We start from the raw sequence: 21,344 nt of genomic DNA, 5'->3' as shown, positions 1-21,344 counted from the left end.
CCATTTAAATAATTTAAATCTGCAAAATTTAGCTTTTTAAATTTTACAGTTGCCCAGCTATGGATGGCTATTATCTTTCCTCTTTGTTTCATGTGCCCAGGAGAACTTCCTACCTTGGATCAATGATTTCAAATGGTTAATCTATAGCCTGTCCTTTTCAAGCAATACTTAACTACTTTTTTAATGGCAGTGTGCTGGTGGCATGATTTGTGCCCATGTGCACAAACATAGGCCTCTGTGCAGATGTTCTTCTCCACACTCTGCCGTCAAGAGCACTAAAAGGGGGTGGGGAGTCTGGTAGACACAATCACAACACACATATAACAAATATCTGAACAGGGCTTAAAGCCCATTCCGTTTCTTTCCATGGGACTTTTCCAAATTTGCCACATCACCTCCATAATAGGGGTTGGATCCAGCCATCTTTTTAATTCGGTCTTCCCAACTTTTCCTCCTTACTGCAGCCCCTCTCCCACATGGCATTTGTCCATGCAGGTCCCATTATTGCTAGCATAACCATTTGGGGGGGGTGTCAGAGGGATCCCCTCCTCTTTTTGTCACTGGCAGAAAAGCTGGTTGGATCCAACCCTGGGTACATCCAAACAAGTAAGTTGAGGATTGCACCATAGAGTGGTAGATACAGATTTCATCTCAATGGGCACATTGTTCCTCAGCAGGTCATGAATGAAAAATTTAAAAACTCAGGACAAACCAACATGTACAAAGAATCCTATCACGGTAGGGCTGCCAGCTCCAGGTTGGGAAATTCCTGAAGGTTTGGGAGTGGAACCAAACCACCGCTCTTAACCGCTACACCACTCTGGCTCCCATTAAGCATGCATAGGATTGCACTGTTGGCAGGCTAGTGATGACATCTTATGACATTCGCCTCTGAGATTCAGACTACAAACAGGGAGAAAGTAAGGAGCCAAGTAAAACCCAAGTGTACGAACAGCGAAGTAGGAAACGGTAGGGTGGCTTTGGGGTCGAGGGCATTGGATGTTGTGGCCGCCTGGTACCTGGCCTGCATTTCTGGCTCAGATGTAGGGTCATTATTGAAAATATTTTTGCAGGGGGCTGGTTCAGTGTCAATGATATCTCGAATGAAGCCAGTTTCGTTGACGACCACCTCCTGGAGAGGAAGAAAGAAAAACAATAAAGATTAATTCGGTTACCAGACTGGGTGACAGTCTGGACTACCTGGTCCTGTTAGGGCAAAGGCATTTCTTTTTTTAAAATTAACCCCCCCAAAAAAAACAACATAAAACTTCACATACAACATCCAATACTTGCAATAAGATCCTCATCAGTTACATTTTGGATCTAAATCATTTTGTACTGTTTTACATCATTCTAAAAATTCATCCGTAAATTTTATTAAAATAGGGCAGCCCATTCCTGAGCCTTGGACGGCTGGGGATGGCAGGGTCGCGGCACTGCCACGGGGCCTCCTAAGCTGTTCCCCGGCTGCCAAAAAGCTTTAAAACGTTTTTTGAAGGGTGTTTTTTAAAAAATTATTATTTATTTCAAAAAAGGGATACAAAAAGTGGGGGAGGAAGGAATAGGGGACCATCTACAGATAAAATGTGTATATAGGGAAAAAAAGAATGTTTCAGCATATAAAAAATAAAGATTACGACGTAATTACTGCATCTATTTCTCCAGTTATTTATATAAAGTATCTTATTCTAATAGAAAATAGCTTCATTTTCCTATAACCAATTATTGTACCTTTATTCTTGTTTTACTAGAGAATGGCTTCACTATACTTTAGCCAGTGTTTATACCATTTAAGCTGGTATTATTATAGAGTTTCAACTATTGGTTTCTATATATCTATAAAACAAACTCCATTTTTCATTAAACTGTTCAAGAGTTTCCTCATCAGTTATGTTCATCATGTGGGTCATTTTGGCATATTCCATCATTTTATATTTCCAGTCGTCTATATCTGGTAAATTTGGTTGTCGCCACCTCTTTGCAAGGACTACTCTGAAGGTTTTTTTGTTTTTTAAACGGGGCATTTGGCCCATTTAAAACAGAGAGGCTGCACCAGCAAAAAGCTGGCCCCACCAGCAAAAAGTTCTCCCCATCAGCATACCCTGGGCAAAAGGGGTCAAGAAGCTGCCTACTGGCAGCTCCGGCCCCCAGCACGCCCCAGGAACGCCCCCCAGGAAGCTGGCGTGGGGCTTTGCCCGGTGGGACGCCGGCGGAGGTGCAGCAGCACCAGGAGAATGGTGTCTTGCTCTCCCCATGCATTTCCACGCGTTTTGCCCGCGTTTTCCGGATTAGAGAAATACATGGAGAGTTTGGAGGCGGAGCCTGGGGAGGGCGGGGTTTGGAGAGGGGGGACTCCAGTGCCATAGAGTCCAATGGCCAAAGCGGCCATTTTCTCCAGGGGAACTGATCTCTATCGGCTGGAGATCAGTTGTAATAGCAGGAGGTCTCCAGCTCGTACCTGGAGGTTGGCAACCCTACCGAAGTCCCTCCCCTCCCCAAACCCTGCCCTCCTCAGGCTCCCCCGCCCCCAAATCTACAGGTATTTCCCAACCCAGAGCTGGCGACCCTGCTGCAGGGAGCTGGCCAGTTGGTGAGCAAGGCCAAAATCCGCTTCCCTCCTCGAGTTGCTGCCGATCAACTGTTGCAGCAACTGGGTAGGCTGCGGAGTCTCCCTGCCCCCGGACAACGTGCGAGTCCCACCTACATCAATAGTTTTAAGGATGACAACTTGATCCACTTCTTTGCACGCCTTCTCCGCTTTTTTGGCGGTTTCGTTGTCCCAGTCTACCAAGTTAATGGCCATCATCCCTTCCATTGCGCTGTGGAGGAGAAATCAAAGAGGAGATGAATGACCAGGGAATAGGGTTGCTAACCTCCAGGTACTCAATACAATATAAACATACAGCTGCTACTTAAGCTCATCCAAAATATACAGCTAATGGCACAAAAATAATAACAATGTGATAGTATGCTTAATTTAACCATGTACTGGCAAGGATTAATTTGTTCATATATGTATTTTTTATATAGTTAAACAGCACAATTTTTCTTCAATACATTTGAATATATATTAACTTTTTCAAGTGCAGCCACGTAACGTTTTACACACAATTCAATTTCTTTTACAGCTCACAATTTCAATACAAGATATTTTGCATTATTTGAATCTCTCAGTTCAAATTCTCCCGCTGGGTAGGACAGGCTCCCGGTGAAAATGGCCGCTTTGGCCATTGGACTCTATGGCATTGAAGCCCCCCTCCCCAAACCCTGCCTTCCTCAGGCTCCGCCCCAAAAACCTCCCGCTGATGGCGAAGCGGTACCTGGCAACCCTACCGGGGAAGCAAAAATGGAAGCAAAACCAGTAAGTTGGGAAGCAGGGGCCGGATTGGTGTAGGAGGAACATGAATAGGGTTGCCAGGTCCTTCTTTGCCACCGGTGGGAGGTTTTTTGGGGAGGGGCTTCAATGCCATAGAGTCTAGTGGCCAAAGCAGCCATTTTCTCTAGGTGAACTGATGTCTACCGGCTGTAGATGGGTTGTAATAGCAGGAGATCTCCAGCTAGTACCTGGAGGTTGGCAACTCTAAACATGAAGAGCAGCATGGGCAAAGAGAGAGCAGGAGGAGACAAGCATAAATATTGGAAAGGTGGACACATGGGGGTGGGAAGGAGAAAAGGATGTGTGTGTGTGGGGGGGAAGGAGTGGAGTTGATGGAAGAAAGGAAAGTGGACCTAGAGTAGGAGTGGTGGATAAGGGTGCCATTTGCCCACTTTTGGTGGTCAAACCCCAGCAGGAACCCCCACCCCCAACTCCCCACTGGTGCTCAAAGGAGCAGCAGAAGAAAATTGGGTGTGGGGAACGCTGTTGATGTATCAATGGTCATTTATGCATGGGAGTTTTATCTGACACTCGTTGCTGGCTGGACCCACACTTTCTGGTTGGGAATCTATGCACCAGCAGTCTCCAAGCTCAAATCAAGTCCCCACCCCTTTAAATGCTGCTTTGTAATTGGCTTACTTGTAATGCTTACTGTGAGAGAAACCCCCTCCCAAACCCAATTGCCACATAAAAAAGCATTTTAAGAACAACAACATAAAAAACGGAGCAATCTGAAAGGGGGGGGGAGAAATTCAAGCCTCGTTTTTAAAAAGTTTTTCTTCTGCTCAGAAAGAGCTCTGAGGAAGCAGGAAGCATTTCAATCCCCACCTCTGGACATGCTGCTTTGTAATTGGCTGTGAGAGAAACCAAGCTTGCGTACCCCACACTTTGCCTTCTTCATGGGGATTTCATCTGGGCTTTGCTCAGGGGAGAGGGAAGAGTCGGGTTAACAGAGGAATGGGAAGACCCGGACATTGCGAGGGCTGGGCACAAGGTCATCTCTAACGGACGAAAAATTCACGCGTAACTCCAAGGAACAACCGATTCAGACCAGTGTGAACGTGAGTGAAAGTACCGATGCATAAACGGCCAATGTCACTTCTGCTTAAAACCCGGACGTGATGTCACCACCTCTGTAGGATTTTGCTGATCTCTATGGTTAAATCCTAGAATGTTGGTGACATCCCTTCTGGGTCTTAGCTGGAAGAGACATTGATGCATCAACAATGTCCTTTCTCCCTTGCCCTGTCCCCTATAGTCTCCCAGGCATTCCAAGTATGTGGAGGAAGCAGGGGCTGGTGTGAATATTTGGGAAGAACAGGATTTTACCTCCCCTGCAAGCCACTGCAGGTCTCCCTTAGTTCTCAAACTATTTCCATCACAGGTTCTTGTAGGTTATCTGGGCTGTGTAACCGTGGTCTTGGTATTTTCTTTCCTGATGTTTCGCCAGCAGCTGTGGCAGGCATCTTCAGAGGAGTAACACTGAAGGACAGTGTCTCTCAGTGTCAAGTGTGTAGGAAGACACTTGGGTTCAGCTCAAACCCACCCCCCTTCTGACTATATATTGCTCTTCCTACACACTTGACACTGAGAGACACTGTCCTTCAGTGTTACTCCTCTGAAGATGCCTGCCACAGCTGCTGGCGAAACGTCAGGAAAGAAAATACCAAGACCACGGTCACACAGCCCGGATAGCCTACAAGAACCAATGAACTCTGACCGTGAAAGCCTTCGCCAATATTTCCATCACTATTTCCATCACATTCCAGTTCTGATCTCAGTCTGCAGGTTCCCAAACTCATGCTCTTTGGGCCCAGTCCAGGAACACTTACTCTGCCGCTGTCTGACCAAGTTCCTGGGCGACGTATTGAATGCTCGGGTATCCCATGCAGCTGGAGATGTTGTTGCGAGGGTAATAGAAGAGGAACGCCAGGCACATTTCGTTCAGGGTACTTGGCCCGCCCTGCAGAAAAAGGGAGAGGAAATGGCCAAGTTAGCTAAGAGGCAGGAATGGAGCGCTGGCTGCTAACCACCATGTTTATGCCTATGAGGTTAGGCAAGGCATCCAGATGCCCAGGCTGGTTTTCACAGGCTCCTCCATCACAGCTTTCCCCCCTCTGCACTGCAGTAACATCCCTCCTAGAGGGCTTTGTTCCTCCCCCCCCAAATGTGGATATGGTGGAGGGAGCAGGTTGTGGCTTCATTTGCCCTTCTTCCTGTCCCGTGTCAAAGGAACATGAAGGAGGCTGCTGGGGTCTCTGGGTCAGTCAGGATACCCCTCTGGAGGAAGCAGCAGCGCATGATTCACATGTACTCTTAGGGTTGCCAACCTCCAGGTATTAGCTGGAGATCTGCTGCTATTACAACTGATCTCCAGCCGATAGAGATCAGTTCACCTGGAGAAAATGGCCACTTTGGCCATTTAAGGCACATCTCGGGATCGCGTGGCAACGCGTGGATGCTCCGACCGTCAGCTGGTCGGCGGGCAAAGGGGCAAATTGCCGGGGGTTTGCCCACCACCACTGGGCACCTGGCAACCCTACTGTGCCACCTTTTTTGGTGGTGCAGCCTCGCTGTTTTCATGGGGGCATTTCTCCTTATTGTTCCTTTTTTATTTTTATAAAACCGTTTTTTCACAGCAGCCAGGAAGCCTCGGAGGAGGCGACGCATTTTCCGCTGCTGCCGGCCACTGCAGATCTACCCCCCCCTTAACAAATGGGCTGCCCCACTTACAAATGTCAGGCTTGTCCGATCGAGTGTTTGATAGCGACATTCCACCAAGAACTCATCTCCCTGCAAAACAAAGCAGGCCACACGTGAGACTGTAATGCCTGAAATCATTATATGCTATGGGAAATGTATTGGAAATGTATTCTTTGATTTGAAATATATTCTTTGTACTCAATAAAGTATATCTGCACTCACGAACATGCCACACTCAGCATATTAGAGGTGGCTTGTATAGTTACACCAAGCACTTGCATATGTTACAAGCCTCAAGTATAAGAGGCCCACTGTTGCTCCTTAATTGGAAGCTAATTAAAGAATCCATAGATGGCTTCAGTATGCTTGCATAAGCTGGTTTTCCAGAGATAAGAACCAGCTAGGAACTCTCTTAGTTAGCCTTGGCAGCTGCCAGGGTCCAAGATAAGAAGAACTGCAGTAATTTAGGATCAAACAGAAAAGTACCTGACCATGAGGGTCTTCACTGCTCATTAGTGAGAATGAGATCACCATTTCTATGTAACGCCTCCGAATCTCTAATAGGGTATTCAAATCCTTAAATATCTATTATTGGTTCTATGTATTGACGCCATGTATTTCGTCTTTTGTACCTCCCATTACCAAAGACCCGTAGGAACAGAAGACTACTGCCACAAAAGGACATCGCAAGACCACGTACCGTTTTTAAAGTGACGACTTCCTTCAAGCCTCTCGTCTCCTGAAGGTTGAAATCATACTTATTGTCTTCGCAGAGGATTCGCAACTGCTTGCCATCCCTGGGGGTAGAGACAAAGGAATCGGCTTGGGGATAGCGTTGCCAACCTCCAGGTGGTGGCTGGAGATCTCCCGCTATTACAACTGATCCGGCACTTTTCAATTGTGACCGGCAGGGGAAGGCTGTTGCCTCCAATTTAGTTGATGCCTTGATAAAAATTATTGAAACTTTACCCAATCCCGGGAAATAAAGTTGGCATGGCATGGCATATGGCACAGCATAGATTGTAAGGGTAAGTAATGCTCATAGAAAAATTGGCAATTACACCGGATTTGTAAAAATTGCAAGGTCATATTATGCCTGTATATTCAGATATGTAAATCTGTATGTATGTGTATGAGATAAGCCATATGACTGTAAGTTTGTATGAAGTATATACAACATCCAGTAAAAGCAAACAAGGTTTAGTTGTAAATTTTGTTCATTATTTCGGTATTTTTCCATACGGAACACAACAATAACCTACAGGTACTGGCTGGAGATCTCCTGCTATTACAACTGATCTCCAGTGATAGAGATCAGTTCACCTGGAGAAAATGGCTGCTTTGGCAATTGGACTCTATGGCATTAGAATCATAGAATCATAGAATCATAGAGTTGGAAGGGACCACCAGGGCCATCAAGTCCAGCCCCCTGCACAATGCAGGAAATTCACAACTACCTTCCCCCTCCACACCCCTAGTGACCAGAAGATGGCCAAGATGCCCTCCCTCTCATCATCTGCCTAAGGTCACAGAATCAGCATTGCTGACGGATGGCCATCTAGCCTCTGCTTAAAAACCTCCAGGGAAGGAGAGCTTACCACCTCCCGAGGAAGCCTGTTCCACTGAGGAACCGCTCTAACTGTTAGAAAATTCTTCCTAATGTCTAGACGGAAACTCTTTGATTTAATTTCAACCCATTGGTTCTGGTCCGACCTTCTTGAGCAACAGAAAACAACTCGGCACCCTCCTCTCTATGACAGCCCTTCAAGTACTTGAAGATGGTTCTCATATCCCCTCTCAGTCTTCTCCTCTTCAGGCTAAACATACCCAGCTCCTTCAACCTTTCCTCGTAGGACTTGGTATCCAGACCCCTCACCATCTTTGTTGCCCTTCTCTGGACACCCTATCTGTATGGGAGACCAATACAGCCCAGTATAAGAACAACTTGCAGGCGCTCCAACTAGAGGGCTTTACGATCTGAAATTTATTTTAACACCCTACACGCAAGCCTGGGCTGGTATATGGTTGTCTGCATATGTCGCAATATTTGTTTATGCATCATATGGGTTTGATTTGACCACTGATGAAGGCCTGCTGGCCGAAATGCATTTGGCATGTAGTGTAGGTCTATCAACCTTATAAGATGGCATCATGCCACGTGTTATCATTTTTAATGTTTTTAATCCTTATATAGAGCTTTAAAATAAAATATATTTCTCTATTAATATTTTATCTTTTTCACCCAACCTTGGGTACCCTGCTTTTGGTTTTTTAAGGTTGGGTTTCTTCCCCCTCCCCCCCCTATTTTTCGAACTAGCTGGAGATCTCATGCTATTACAACTGATCTCCAGCCAATAGAAATCAGTTCGCCTGGAGAAAATGGCCGCTTTGGCAATTGGACTCGATGGCATTGAAGTCCCTCCCCAAACCCCGGCCTCCTCAGGCTCCGTCCCAAAAACCTCCCACCGGTGGCGAAGATCGACCTGGCAACTTTACTCCTCTCCCCAATCCCTGCCTTCCTCATACTCCACCCCCAAAACCTCCAGGAATTTCCCAACCTGGAACTGGCAACCCTACTTGGGGAGAACAATTGTGCGTGGGGTGGGGGTGGGGGTGGGGGGATGAACACAAGCTGCACGTAGGGGACCGTTCAGCTCCCCCAGCCCACACCCTCCTTTAAATTTCTTCTTTTGTTTAAATATTAATACCCTACCGTCCCCTTCGGCTCAAAGCAGCTCACAATCCCAACAATTAATAACATACAAAATACAGTAACCCGATTTACCCTCTTCCCAAGAAAAATGTCCGCAGTGTAATCCCCTCATTCTATAATCTCTTGCCCCCTTCCTTCTATTTGTGATTTATTGGGGCAGTTCTGCAGTGAAACAACTGCTCCTCTCCCTACACATATGTTGCCTTTCTTACCGGTACTGGACTCCTCTCACCCCTCTTCCAGCCAAGTGAGTGTGGAGCAAGTAACCAAAGACATTCATATCGGGCACCGGGGTCCCGTTCAGCTACAGTTCAAAAGAGAGAAACAAGGCTTTTGTCAAGGGAAATTTGTAAGCGCATAGAGGCCAGCGATGGTCATTCATCCACGTGACCTGTGCTGCTATAACACACCTGCATGGACTACCTGTATAACCTTGACAACTTCACAAGACTTGTTAGGAAAGAGCTCACCATGTTCTAGAATGAGCTCCTTCCTCTTTAAAAGATGATGATGATGATGAAGAAGAAGAAGATGAAGAAGAAAATGAAGAAGATGAAAAAGATGAAGATGATGAAGAAGATGATGAAGAAGATGATTATGAGTTGGTTTTTATATGCCGACTTTCTCTACCACTTAAGGAAGAATCAAACCGGCTTACAATAACCCTTCCCCTCCCCACAACAGACACCCTGTGAGGTAGGTGGGGCTGAGGGAGTGTGACTAGCCCAGGGTCACCCAGCTGGCTTCATAGGAGTGGTGAAACAAATCCAGTTCACCAGATTAGCATCCACCGCTCAAGTGGAGGAGCGGGGAATCAAACCCGGTTCTCCAGACCACTGCTCCAAACCACCGCTCTTAACCACTACACCATGCTGGCATTAGTGACCACTCTGTTGAAAGTTGCCGTGGAGTCTGTGTGGGGCATGTTTGGCAGGGAAAGGAGAACTGGGAGCCCTCGATCAGGGTCTATGGGTTCAAGAGGCATCTGGACTGCTCATTTTATTTTTTGTGTGGTTGCCAGACACTTACAGACTACATAAAACATTGGCGTGACTTGCATTTTTGAATGGCACACATGTTCTTTTGTAACTACACCACCCCCCTCAGTCCTGAACAAGTTGGGGTGGGTGGATCCAACCATCCTCCATGGAGCCTTCCTCCAGCCTAAGGAAATTTCCTCTGACTTAAGTGGTTCTTCTTCCTATGGATGCACCACATATGTTGGAAGAAGGCTTCTTATGTTGGAGCAAGGATTCGACCATGATGCAAAAGGAAAGGTGGAGTATAAGTATTTAAATAAATAAACAAACTTAGGCCAGTGGAGTGATAGGATAGGGGTAGGAACCACCCCATGGTGCCTGGTTGCATGTTAAAAGGAAAAGTCTCCTGGAGATCAAGAAGAATAGCCAACGGCTGAGATAGCATGCCTGGACGTTCAGCCTTTTACCATTCTAAAGCTTACCTCGTCAAACTGACTGGTATTGCAGAGTCCATAGGAGTTGAAACTCTCTACTCCTGGAGGGAGGAAATGGATGGGAAAGGTGTAGAGCCCGGTCTGTAGCACCCCCATGTCGTACGGACGCAGCTCCGGGGTATAGTAGAGTCTTATCCCTGAGTTGTCGATTAGGTCTAAGAAAGGAAAAACATGAGATGAATGTAGGGTTGCCAGGCCCCTCTTCGCTACCGACAGGAGGTTTTTGGGGCAGAGCCTGAGGAGGGCAGGGTATGGGAAGGGACTTCAATGCCATAGAGTCCAATTGCCAAAGCGGCCATTTTCTCCAAGGGAACTGATCTCTATAGGCAGGAGATCAGTTGTAATAGCAGGAGCTGTGACTAGCCCAAGGTCACCTAGCAGGCTTCATGTGGAGGAGGGGGGAATCAAACCTGGTTCTCCAGATTAGAGTCCATCGCTCTTAACCACTACACCACGTTGCATCTCATCTGGTTTGATCCTCAGTTACTGGGGACAGCCAACAGATGATGGCCATCACTTCTCTTTCTCTTTCTGCCTGACCTCCTCCATGGCTCCAGCTCTACTTCTCCCCCCCCCCTCATCTCCTCACACATGAGTCTGCTGTATACTGAATCATCAATGTCAGTATTGGTCCACCAAGGTCTGTATTGTCTACTCACCGACAGCGGCTCTCCAGGGTCTCAGGTAGAGGACTTTTCAAATCACCTACTACCTGGTCCTTTTAACTGGAGACTTTGGAGATTGAACCTGGGACCTTCTGCATGTTGAGCAGATGCTCTGCCACTGAGCCACGGCCCTTCCTTCTCCTCCCTTGGGCACCATTTTGGGTTGTTATGGCAAATCAATATGCTATCTGAACTCTAATGTTTTGGGGTTTTTAACATTTAAGGCATTTGTATAACTTGGTGGACACCTTGGGTTTATAGAAGGCAATCATATCTGGGGCAGGACCATTTCATGGATTTTCGAAAGCCATACAGGGCTCAACCCTTAGGTATTAGATATAAGGATGCTTATGATAGAGCCCTGTGGCACAGAGTGGTAAGCTGCAGTACTGCAGTCCAAGCTCTGCTCACGACCTGAGTTCAATCCCAATGGAAGTTGGTTTCAGGTAGCCGGCTCAAGGTTGACTCAGCCTTCTATCCTTCCGAGGTCGGTCAAATGAGTACCCAGCTTGCTGGGGGTAAAGGGACGATGACTGGGGAAGGCACTGGGGAAGGCACCCCGTAAAAAAAAAGTCTGCCTAGTAAACACTGGGATGTGATGTCACCCCGTGGGTCAGGAATGACCAGCTGCATGCACAGGGGACCTTTACCTTTTATTAAAGAGTATTCAGTAAAAGGTATTACATGACTTTTGTTTTTGAATTTTGCTGTGGACTGTGTGGTGTAGTGGTTAAGGTGTCCGACTAGATCTGAGAAACCCAGGTTTGAATCCCCACTCTGTCATGGAAGCTTGCCGGGTGGGTGCCCTTGGGCAAGTCACACACTCTCAGCCTCGACCCTGGCAAGTATTTGGATGGGAGACCCCCAAGAAATACCAGGACCATGATGCGGAAGAAGGCAATGGCAGGCCACCTCTGAATGTCTTTTGCCTTGAAGACCATATGGGGGTTGTCATAAGTCAGCTGTGTCTTGATGGTTAAAAATTAAAGGAGTGAAACAGCAACTTATTCTTTTTTTAATCCAAGTGTATGAACATGTACAGTGCTACTCTAATTTATCATTTCACAGGGGGGACATTTCAATGTCAGAAGCTCTCGTCTATGGTTTCATGCTAATGAGAGCTCACTGAAATTAAAAGCGATCATGGGCATAAGAATAAGTTGATATATGCTGCCCATTGATCACTTGTGGGTGGATGCAGCAGGGTTTCCAACCACGAGAAGATTAAAATTCTAGATTAAACCTAGCAGTTCCAAAGAAACCCATTCTTCTGAAAATGGAAATAAGATGTATTCATGAATAATAATGTAAATTTTCATCCGGTATTTCTTAAATTGCTTACTGAGCTTCACCAGGATACTTTTCCAGAAATGTTGAAGGGTCATCGCTACTAGAAACATATCCTGGTCACAATGCAAAGGGCCAGCGTGGAACTCTATACCTTGTCCCTGATCTCTCCTAGGTTGGCTTGTTTCATCCGCTTACCAAGGATATGGCTAGAAATACAGGGGATTCGTTGCCGGTTTTGACTAACCAAATCATGGAACATAGTTTCAGGTGGGTTTCATGAACATAATTTCCTGTTGTTCTGCAGTACAAGAACAAGATGTCCAGTGGCACCTTAGAGTCCAGTGGCACCTTAGAGTCCAACAAGGTTTCCAGGGAATAAGCTTTTGGGAGTCAAAGCTCCCTTCATTGGACTTGAACCCAGATCACGAAAGGTGACTAATACTATTAAGAGATGCAGAAAAGAATTAGACCACTATAGCTTCACAATGCGTGCCCGGAGAGTATGTTCAACTCAGTTCTTTGGCATTCCTCCCCCTTTGGTAACTCCACTATACTTTTACAACCTGACAGTCCCTTCCTTCTGAAGAGCCTTTGGACGAAAACACATGGTCGCTTTAGCCTCCTTTATTCCCTGTTTCAGCCAGAATTCAGCCAGGATCGAACGCATGCGTTTTCGCAGAACTGCGTTCGATCCTGGCTGCATCCTGGCTGAAACAGGGAATAAAGGAGGCTAAAGCGACCATGCGTTTTCGCCCTTTATGCTCGCCCGTTTAAATGCTGCACCTTCAGCAGTATTAAATGGAAGATATAGAAATCTACCATACTCTGTCAGACTTTGCCCATGCAGTTCAAAGAAAATAGACACATTATCTCATAAGATGATGGAATACCCCCTCTTTAAACACCACCAAAATAAATGGATCACCCCGGTATTGGCGAGAATTCCTGCCCCCATAACAAGAGACAAACTGGATCGAGATCCAAATATAACACTGGTGGTGGCCAAATATCTCTCCATCATATTTTCCTCTAAGAAATAACTGCTCAGGAACTATGGGTCATAGGAGCAAAGAAGGAAGGGAAGGAAAGGAAAGGTGCGTACCCAGGACAAAATCAAGGTAGGCCTGGTCTCTCGGCTAAACACTGGATGCTTCTCTGCCCACCTTTATCCTTGATCTGCCTTTCCTCATCAGATTGGGGAGGGGCTGTGGCTCAGTAGTAGAGCATCTGCTTGGCATGCAGAAGGTCTCAGGTTCAATCCCCGGCATCACCAGTAAAAGGGACTAGGCAGGTAGGTGATGTGAAAGACCTCCGCCTGAGACCCTGGAGAGCCACTGCCAGTCTGAGTAGACAATACTGTCTTGATGGACCAAGGGTCTGATTCAGTATAAGGCAACTTCACGTGTTCATGTGATTCACACCCGCTTTTTACTCACCTGGGATTAAATCGAAATTGCTGTAGTGGACTTCTAACCGGATCCACTGGGGATCCCGTGGTGTGCCTATGGAGATTCCAGTTTCATCTGGGAACATGTAGGACTAATTGGGCCGGGGGGAGGGGAGAGTAGGAGAAGAGAGAAGAAGAGAGAAATCATCACTTGACAGCTGCGGTATCTGGTCCTTTGGATTCAAAACTGGGTATCTTTACAGAGGCCAAGCTGGACTGCAAGAAGGCAGTCTTTGGCAATGATGGGGAGGGTGGTGGCTCAGTGGCAGAGCATTTGCTTGGCATGCAGAAGGTCCCAGGTTCAATCCCTGGCATCTCCTAATAAGAGAATGAGGTAGTTGGTATGGTAAGACTGTGGATAGCTGTGGATTAAAAATGTATCAGGCTTCTTTGGTATTATTCTAAGAAAATAAAGAAACAAATCCCTCTTCCCTGGAAGAGATCAATGGTTGGAATTGAATTAATAAAATTAATAATAAACTTGGTCAATCCCCCAGCTCTGCCCAAAATAAACTTTCAGATTTAGTACAGTAGTTTGGTTGCAGGTAGGAAATGATCCACATGAAAACATGAAGTTGCCTGATACTGAATCAAACCCTCGGTCCATCAAAGTCAGTATTGTCTACTCAGACTGGCAGCAGCTCTCCAGGGTCTCAGGCAGAGGTCTTTCACATCACCTACTTGCCTAGTCCCTTTTAACTGGAGATGCCGGGGATTGAACCTTCTGCATGCCAAGCAGATGCTCTACAAACTGAGCCACAGCCCCTCCCCAAAACTCGCGGGGTCAAGACAATTCCCCATACTCACCCCTCCTCCTACGGCCCAGCCCACGACGATTTGGGAGCAGAGGGAAAATTCCGGTTCGGCTCCATAGCAGTCGCTCACCCCAGTGGGCAGCACGCTCGCGTTGCCGCAGGCGTAAACCAGGATGTGATGCACCATGGTTTCGTTCCGCGGCGTGATGACGGCCTCAAACTATAAACAAAAGAGGAGAAAGGTTGCCTGGCTTCGACCCTCCATCTCTTTCCTCAGTAGGGTTGCCAACCTCCAGGTACTAGCTGGAGACCTCCCGCTATTACAACTGATCTCCAGCCGATAGAGATCGGTTCCCCTGGAGAAAATGGCCGCTTTGGCAATTGGACTCTATGGCGCTGAAGTCCCTCCCCTCCTCAAATGCTGCCCTCCACAGGCTCCGCCCCAAAAACCTCCCGCCGGTGGCGAAGAGGGACCTGGCAACCCTACTCCTCGGTTGTCAGGGGCCGCAGTCAGCAGGGATGTCTGGCATTGGCTCGATACGAGCCTGTTCTCGATGTCACTGCTGATGCACTTGGGCAATGGCGTCTTTGCTAAAACAGCCACAGCCTCCGAAGGCTGGAAATATTAACGGCCAAAAGAGAGGGGACAACAGTGGCCTCTCCTCTTTCCCCCTCATAGTCACAATATGATGCACAGGGAAATGTAGGGTGGCCAACCTCCAGGTACTAGCTGGCGATCTCCTGCTATTACAACTGATCTCCAGCCGATAGAGATCAGTTCACCTGGAGAAAATGGCCGCTTTGGCAATTGGTCTCTATGGCATTGAAGTCCCCCAAAACCTCCCGCCAGTGGTGCCAGTGGTGACCTGGCAACCCTAGGCGAGAGAATTGTTTTTTAATTGTCAGCATCGCACGTGACATAGCTTATTCCAGGGAAATCCTGGAAGTGGTGTCAAGTCACTCTAGGAATTGCCAGAAACTCTATGGTGATTCCTAGACTGACATGATGGCATATCTGGTTTCCCCCAAAAGTGACATCACATTGCATGTGATGCTGGATCTAGTTAAGCAGTGCTTTGCAGAATTATCTGTCTGTTATGTCCATGCAGTAGGATTGCCAGATAGCTCTTTGCTATCGGTGGGAGATTTTGGGGGCAGAGCCTGAGGAGGGCGGGGTTTGGGGAGGGGAGGGACTTCAATGCCATAGAGTCCAATTGCCAAAGTGGCCATTTTCTCCAGGGGAACTGATCTCTATTGGCTGGAGATCAGTTGAATTAGCAGGACTACTACCTGGCAGTTGGCAACCCTACCGTGCAGTCTGGAGAGGCGAAACACAAGGCTCCCAGTTTTCCTCTCATGGCCAAATAACTTACCTTGTAGATGTGATGTTTTGTCTTGACTCTGGGCAGTGGGATGAAAGTGCAGGCATACGTGGTGTCGTCCTCTGGAATGGCGAACTAGAAAACAAAGGCAAAGCACAGACTAAAGACTGTGGAGTTGCCAAGAGACAGGCCGAAGAGGGGAGAGCATGGGCTGTGCATGCGCTCTGCCTTGGAAAACTGGTAGGATGAGGGGTGGAGCATACGGTGGCCATCTTCAGGTACTCACTGGAGATCTCCTGCCATTACAACTGATCTCCAGCCGATAGAGACCAGTTCCCCTGGAGAAAATGGCCGCTTTGGCAATTGGACTCTATGGCATTGAAGTCCCTCCCCTTCCCAAACCTCACCCTCCTTAGGCTCCACCCCAAAAACCTCCTGTGGGTGGTGAAGAGGGACCTGGCAACCCTAGTGTAGCATGCTTGCAAGACCTCAGTGCGTGGAATAGTCATTAAACAAGGGCATAATAGGGACGGGAGTGTGATGGGTAGGGTTGCCAACCTCCAGATACTAGCTGGAGATCTCCTGCTATTACAACAGATCTTCAGCTGATAGAAATCAGTTCCCCTGGAGAAAATGACTGCTTGGGCAATTGGACTCTATGGCACTATAGTCCCTCTCCTCTCCAAACCCCACCCTCCTCAGGCTCCACCCCCAAAAATCTCCAAGTAATTCCCAACCCAGAGCTGGCAACCATATTGTAAGGGTTAAAATGGGGAAAGGGGAAAATGTGGTAAGGCAGTTCGGATTCCCTTTGGAGAGAAAAGTGGGGTTTAAATGAAGTAGAATGAACTATTTTTAAGAACCAAAACAAGATTTTTAAATAAGTTAAACTCAAAGCCACGCAAAACGTCTCTGCACATCTCCCATTGACAGGGCCACCCCTCAATTGTGTTGTTAGCGGTTCAGTACTTACATCATCTAGCTTGAGATCATATATATGGTAGACGCTGGGCGTGTTTAAGTGAGCTTCGTCTAAATATAACAGGAAGAACAGAGATCTCTTGATCAGCTTTCCTTTGAAGAAATCAATCGTGTCATCTGGGCCAAAACCTGAGATCACTCGTAGTGTATCGCCCTGCACAAGAGATGGTAAACGGAAAATCTTCCTTGAGCTAAAATATGATCACATTTACCTGAACGAGTAGGCAAACTGGCAACTCAAAAGAAGGCTACGTTCAGATGTTTTCTACATTTTGGTCAAACAACATCCAAATCACGCAGTCAAATGCAGAGGAAGCATGTCTATTTTAATTCTCTATCCCACAACATTCATAACAATAATAAGCATGCAGGATTAAATGTCGAGTAGATACATCTGCTGTGTTTCTGTTGTGCCCCAAGGTAGAAAACAAAGCCGGATGCAGACCGTGAAAATATGTAGATTACCAAAGACGTTTAGAAGTTGATTCCTCTTGGAATTTGTATGTAGAGAGGGCCTTTTACTGCACTACTCCATTCAACCAAGTATAAAGCCTTTGCCCGAGGAACCTTCCTCCAACTGAAAAGAAACTCTTCCATCAGCAAGAGGAGAGTGGAAGGCACAAGCTACGGTGTTTGCGGCTAGCCTTTGTTTGGGATAGAGGTTCCTGATCCATGCGCCTCCTACCCCGGTCCAAGCTACATGAAAACAGACATAGAGACAAAGACACAAACAGAGAAGCCCTCTTTGACATGGAGCTCATATCTCTTTGAAAGCAACCTAGGGTTAAAGAAATATAGAAACAATTAAATATATATATATAGAGAGAGAGCCAGCATGGAATGGTGGTTAAGAGCGGTGGTTTGGAGGGGTGGACTCTGATCTGGAGAACCGGGTTTGATTCCCCACTCCTCCACGTGAGTGGCGGAGAGTAATCTGGTGAACTGGATTTGTGTCCCCGCCCCTACACCTGAAGCCAGCTCTGAGCCCCACCTACCTCACAAGGTGTCTGTTGTGGGGAGGGGAAGGGAAGGTGATTGTTCGCCGGTTTGATTCTTCCTTAAGTGGTAGAGAAACTCAACATATAAAAACCAACTCTTCTTCTTCTTCTTCTTCTTCTTCTTCTTCTTCTTCTTCTTCTTCTTCTTCTTCTTCTTCTTCTTCTTCTTCTTCTGGCAATTTTTTGTGTGCCCTCAGTTCAGCCCTCTTATGGTGACCCAGTAGACTTTTGGAGGTGGTTTGCCATTGCCGGCTCCGCACGACAACCCTGGTGTTCCTTGGAGGTTGCCCAAAATGTGACCTGCTTAAAATACTTAAGGATCAGCTGAGAGAAGGGGGACTGGAAGAGGGGAGTGGGATGGAACAGTGGGATGGAGTAGTAATGCTCTCACTGGAGCTGGATGCAGCCAAACGCTTCCTGGTAATGGCATTTATGGTTTGCCCCTTTCCTTTGGTATTGGCTTTTCGGGTTTCTAATACTGTGGCCTTTTATTGTCTTTTTGTTCCCATTGTTCTTTATGAGCAAGCCACTTTGGGTTACATTCTTCAGCTGACAAGCAGGATGAAAATATGGCCAACAAGTAAATATTAAGCTCTTTTCAGCAGTCCCATGGCTTTCGGTGGGGGAACTAAGCGCATTGTTCAATCTCGACCTTTGGCACCAATTGTTTTTTTTTTAGAAAAGTGGGACTACCATCCAACAGACAAGCAAGGCACACGTAAGACCATTTATGGGGTTACAGACCAACTTGGTTATGACCCTAAACTTTGTTTAGACAGTGTCCCTTGTTCGTGCCCTGAGCATTGTTTTACCGTGATAGGCTGGTCATGAGCATCACACGTCTGGAAGTAGCGCCGGAATGTTATGGTGGTGGAAGTCTTGTCTTCGGTCATTGACAACAATTGATAGTCTTGGCTTTCATCCTCTACGATGGTCTCCTCATCCACAATGTGCCAGTCCTAAGGGAGATAGCGAAAAGCTACTTAGAAAAGCCAGAAGGTGAAAATTGGACAAAATGAGGCTTTTATTAGAAACATTTTTACCTTTGTTGGTTCATTAGAATCATAGAGTTGGAAGGGGCCATACAGGCCATCTAGTCCAACCCCCTGCTAAATGCAGGATCAGCCTAGAGCAGTGGTTCTCAACTTTTTTTGCTCCATACACGATCGAGAAAGGACGAACAGTGGAAGTCCTGGTCCCATTATAACTGGGCAGGCGAAAACAATAATTTGTAACTGCAATTGGAGATTGTAAGATTCCCTCTTCCTGCCCCAGCATGTGAAAAGTGAAGCCTGTTTGAGATTTATGTGTGTGTTCAGTGCCATGAAGTCGATTCCGACTCATGGTGACCCTATGAATCAATGACCTCCATAACCTCTTATCATTAACAGCCTTGCTCAGGTCTTGCAAAATGAGGGCAGTGGCTTCCTTTATAGAGTCGATCCATCTCATGATGGGTCTTCCTTTTTTCCTGCTGCCTTCAGCTTTTCCTAGCATTATTTTACTCCATTGTGAACATTATGATGATGCCAGAAATCGTTTAATTACTCCCCTATCTCGGTTTGTACACTCTTACACTTCCGAGGCCTCTTTGGTAGAATATCTACTGGAAGATAGGGTGACTTTTCTTTCACACTCCATAGCAAAATTTTGCTCTTATGTCTGTTGGAAACAGAAGGCTTTAATGATGAACAAAGATCTTATGGATAAATCTTCAGACTAGCAAGCACGGGTGAGATGTTGTAAATGGGGGCTGTATGGTTCTATTAAAGGTAAAGGTCCCTTGTACAAGCACCGGGTCATTCCTGACCCATGTGGTGATGTCACATCCCGACGTTTACTAGGCAGACTTTGGTAAAAAATGCATGGTTGCTGTAGCCTCCTTTATTCCGTTTCAGCCAGGATCAAATTTTTGCGAACGGACGTTACATTATTGATTGTCAGCTCAGCCCTGTTTCGACGCAAAATGAACCCGGCTTTTCTCATTCCTCTTCTGGCCCGAGTCAAACCGTTGTTCCTGGCTCGTCATTGGTCAAATTGAAACGGCCAATCACCGGGGGCAGGGGGCATGGCAAACTAAACAGGAACTCCGCGTCTCCCCCATTTTCTGTTTTCATGGATCGATTTGCACACAGTTTCGTCCCTGCTCATTCAAGATAATGTGTCCAGTTTCCCCACCCCCCAGCCAGGGTAACTTTGATCCTGGCTGAAACAGGGAATAAAGAAGGTTCAGCGACCATGTGTTATAGACCTGTGTTTACGGGGTGGCTTGCCAGTGCCTTCCCCAGTCATCTTCCCTTTACCCCCAACAAGCTGGGTACTCATTTTATCGACCTCGGAAGGATGGCAGGCTGAGTCAACCTTGAGCCGGCTACCTAAAACCGACTTTCGTTGGGATCAAACTCAGGTCATGAGCAGAGCTTGGACTGCAGTACTGCAGCTTACCACTCTGTGCCACAGGGCTGCTATGGTTCTATTACAGGATGTATATTTTATACTGGCCTTTGGCTGTAATAAACATGATGATTCTTAGCATTATTTCCTTTTACAGTGACTCTTGGCTTGAAACTTACCGAGAAATACATGTTGCCATCGGGAAGGACTCCACCAATCACAACATCTCCCCCAGGCAGCTCTCCATGAGTGGTGAAGCCAAACGCCACCCAGCCAGTTGACTGGACGTGAAGCTCAAAGGTTATCATCTCCTTGGAATCGTGGTCCCATTGTAGGTGGAACTGCTGCAGGGGGTCTAGGTAGGCAGAGAAACGCATCGGACGAGATGCGGAATGGCTGGAACAAAGGCACAAGGTGGACAGGAGGAAGAGAAGGCTTTTCATACATGGGTGGCTCATCATCCTTGGAGCAGATGGAGCTCCCTTTCTCTCGTACTCTGTCTCTCTTTCTTTGATATGGGTTTTCTCCCTCAGTTACCTAGTGGTGAGGAGACTCAGCTTATATGAAAGATCAGCCAGGCTGGGACCTCTGCCAGAAAGGAGGAGCAGTGCATTGGATTCTGCATATCAGATTTAAAGGGTGGGTTAATAGCGTCCTTTTACATAATAAAGTGGCTTCCTTCTCAGGAGCCAGCGTGGTAGAGTGGTTAATAGTGGTGGACTCTAATCTGGAGAACCAGGTTGGATTCCCCACTCCTCCACATGAGCGGCGGACTCTAATCAGGTGAACCGGGTTAGATCCCCCACTCCTCCATGTGAAGCCAGCTGGGTGACCTTGGGCTAGTCACAGTTCTCTTAGAGCTCTCTCAGCCTCACCTACTTCACAAGTTGTCTGTTGTGGGGAGAGGAAGGGGATTGTAAGCCGGTTTGATTCTCCTTAAAAGGTAGAGAAAATTGGCATACAAAAACTAACTCCTCCTCCTCCTCCTCCTCCTCCTCCTCCTCTTCTTCTTCTTCTTCTTCTTCTTCTTCTTCTTCTTCTTCTTCTACTACTACTACTACTACTACTACTACTACTACTACTACTACTACTACTATTACTACTACTACGGGGAGAGATGGCACCTTGTTCCTGTGCCATACAGACTATTGTGGCTCATTCAGACATTATTGAATAAAAAAACCTCGTTTAAAGCTAAGGTGTCGGATGAATCGGCCACTTCACAC

General features: G+C 46.8%; 1 protein-coding gene across 1 annotated transcript; it reads right to left on the bottom strand.

The window, feature by feature from the left end:
• Positions 1 to 898: 898 nt before the first annotated feature.
• On the bottom strand, positions 899 to 20,579 carry LOC130476914 (putative DBH-like monooxygenase protein 2). Its single transcript, XM_056848926.1, has 13 exons — positions 20,298 to 20,579; positions 18,537 to 18,683; positions 16,719 to 16,880; positions 15,797 to 15,880; positions 14,476 to 14,643; positions 13,658 to 13,760; positions 10,255 to 10,421; positions 9,005 to 9,096; positions 6,780 to 6,876; positions 6,110 to 6,169; positions 5,209 to 5,339; positions 2,705 to 2,819; positions 899 to 1,132 (listed from the first exon to the last, which is right to left on the bottom strand). Exons 1-13 carry the CDS (start codon positions 20,577 to 20,579, stop codon positions 899 to 901), a joined length of 1,842 nt encoding a protein of 613 aa, XP_056704904.1.
• Positions 20,580 to 21,344: the final 765 nt, after the last annotated feature.

Source organism: Euleptes europaea, chromosome 4 (genome assembly GCF_029931775.1).
Source record: "Euleptes europaea isolate rEulEur1 chromosome 4, rEulEur1.hap1, whole genome shotgun sequence".
Taxonomy (NCBI): domain Eukaryota; kingdom Metazoa; phylum Chordata; class Lepidosauria; order Squamata; family Sphaerodactylidae; genus Euleptes; species Euleptes europaea.
This window is presented reverse-complemented; position numbering and strand designations above follow the sequence as displayed.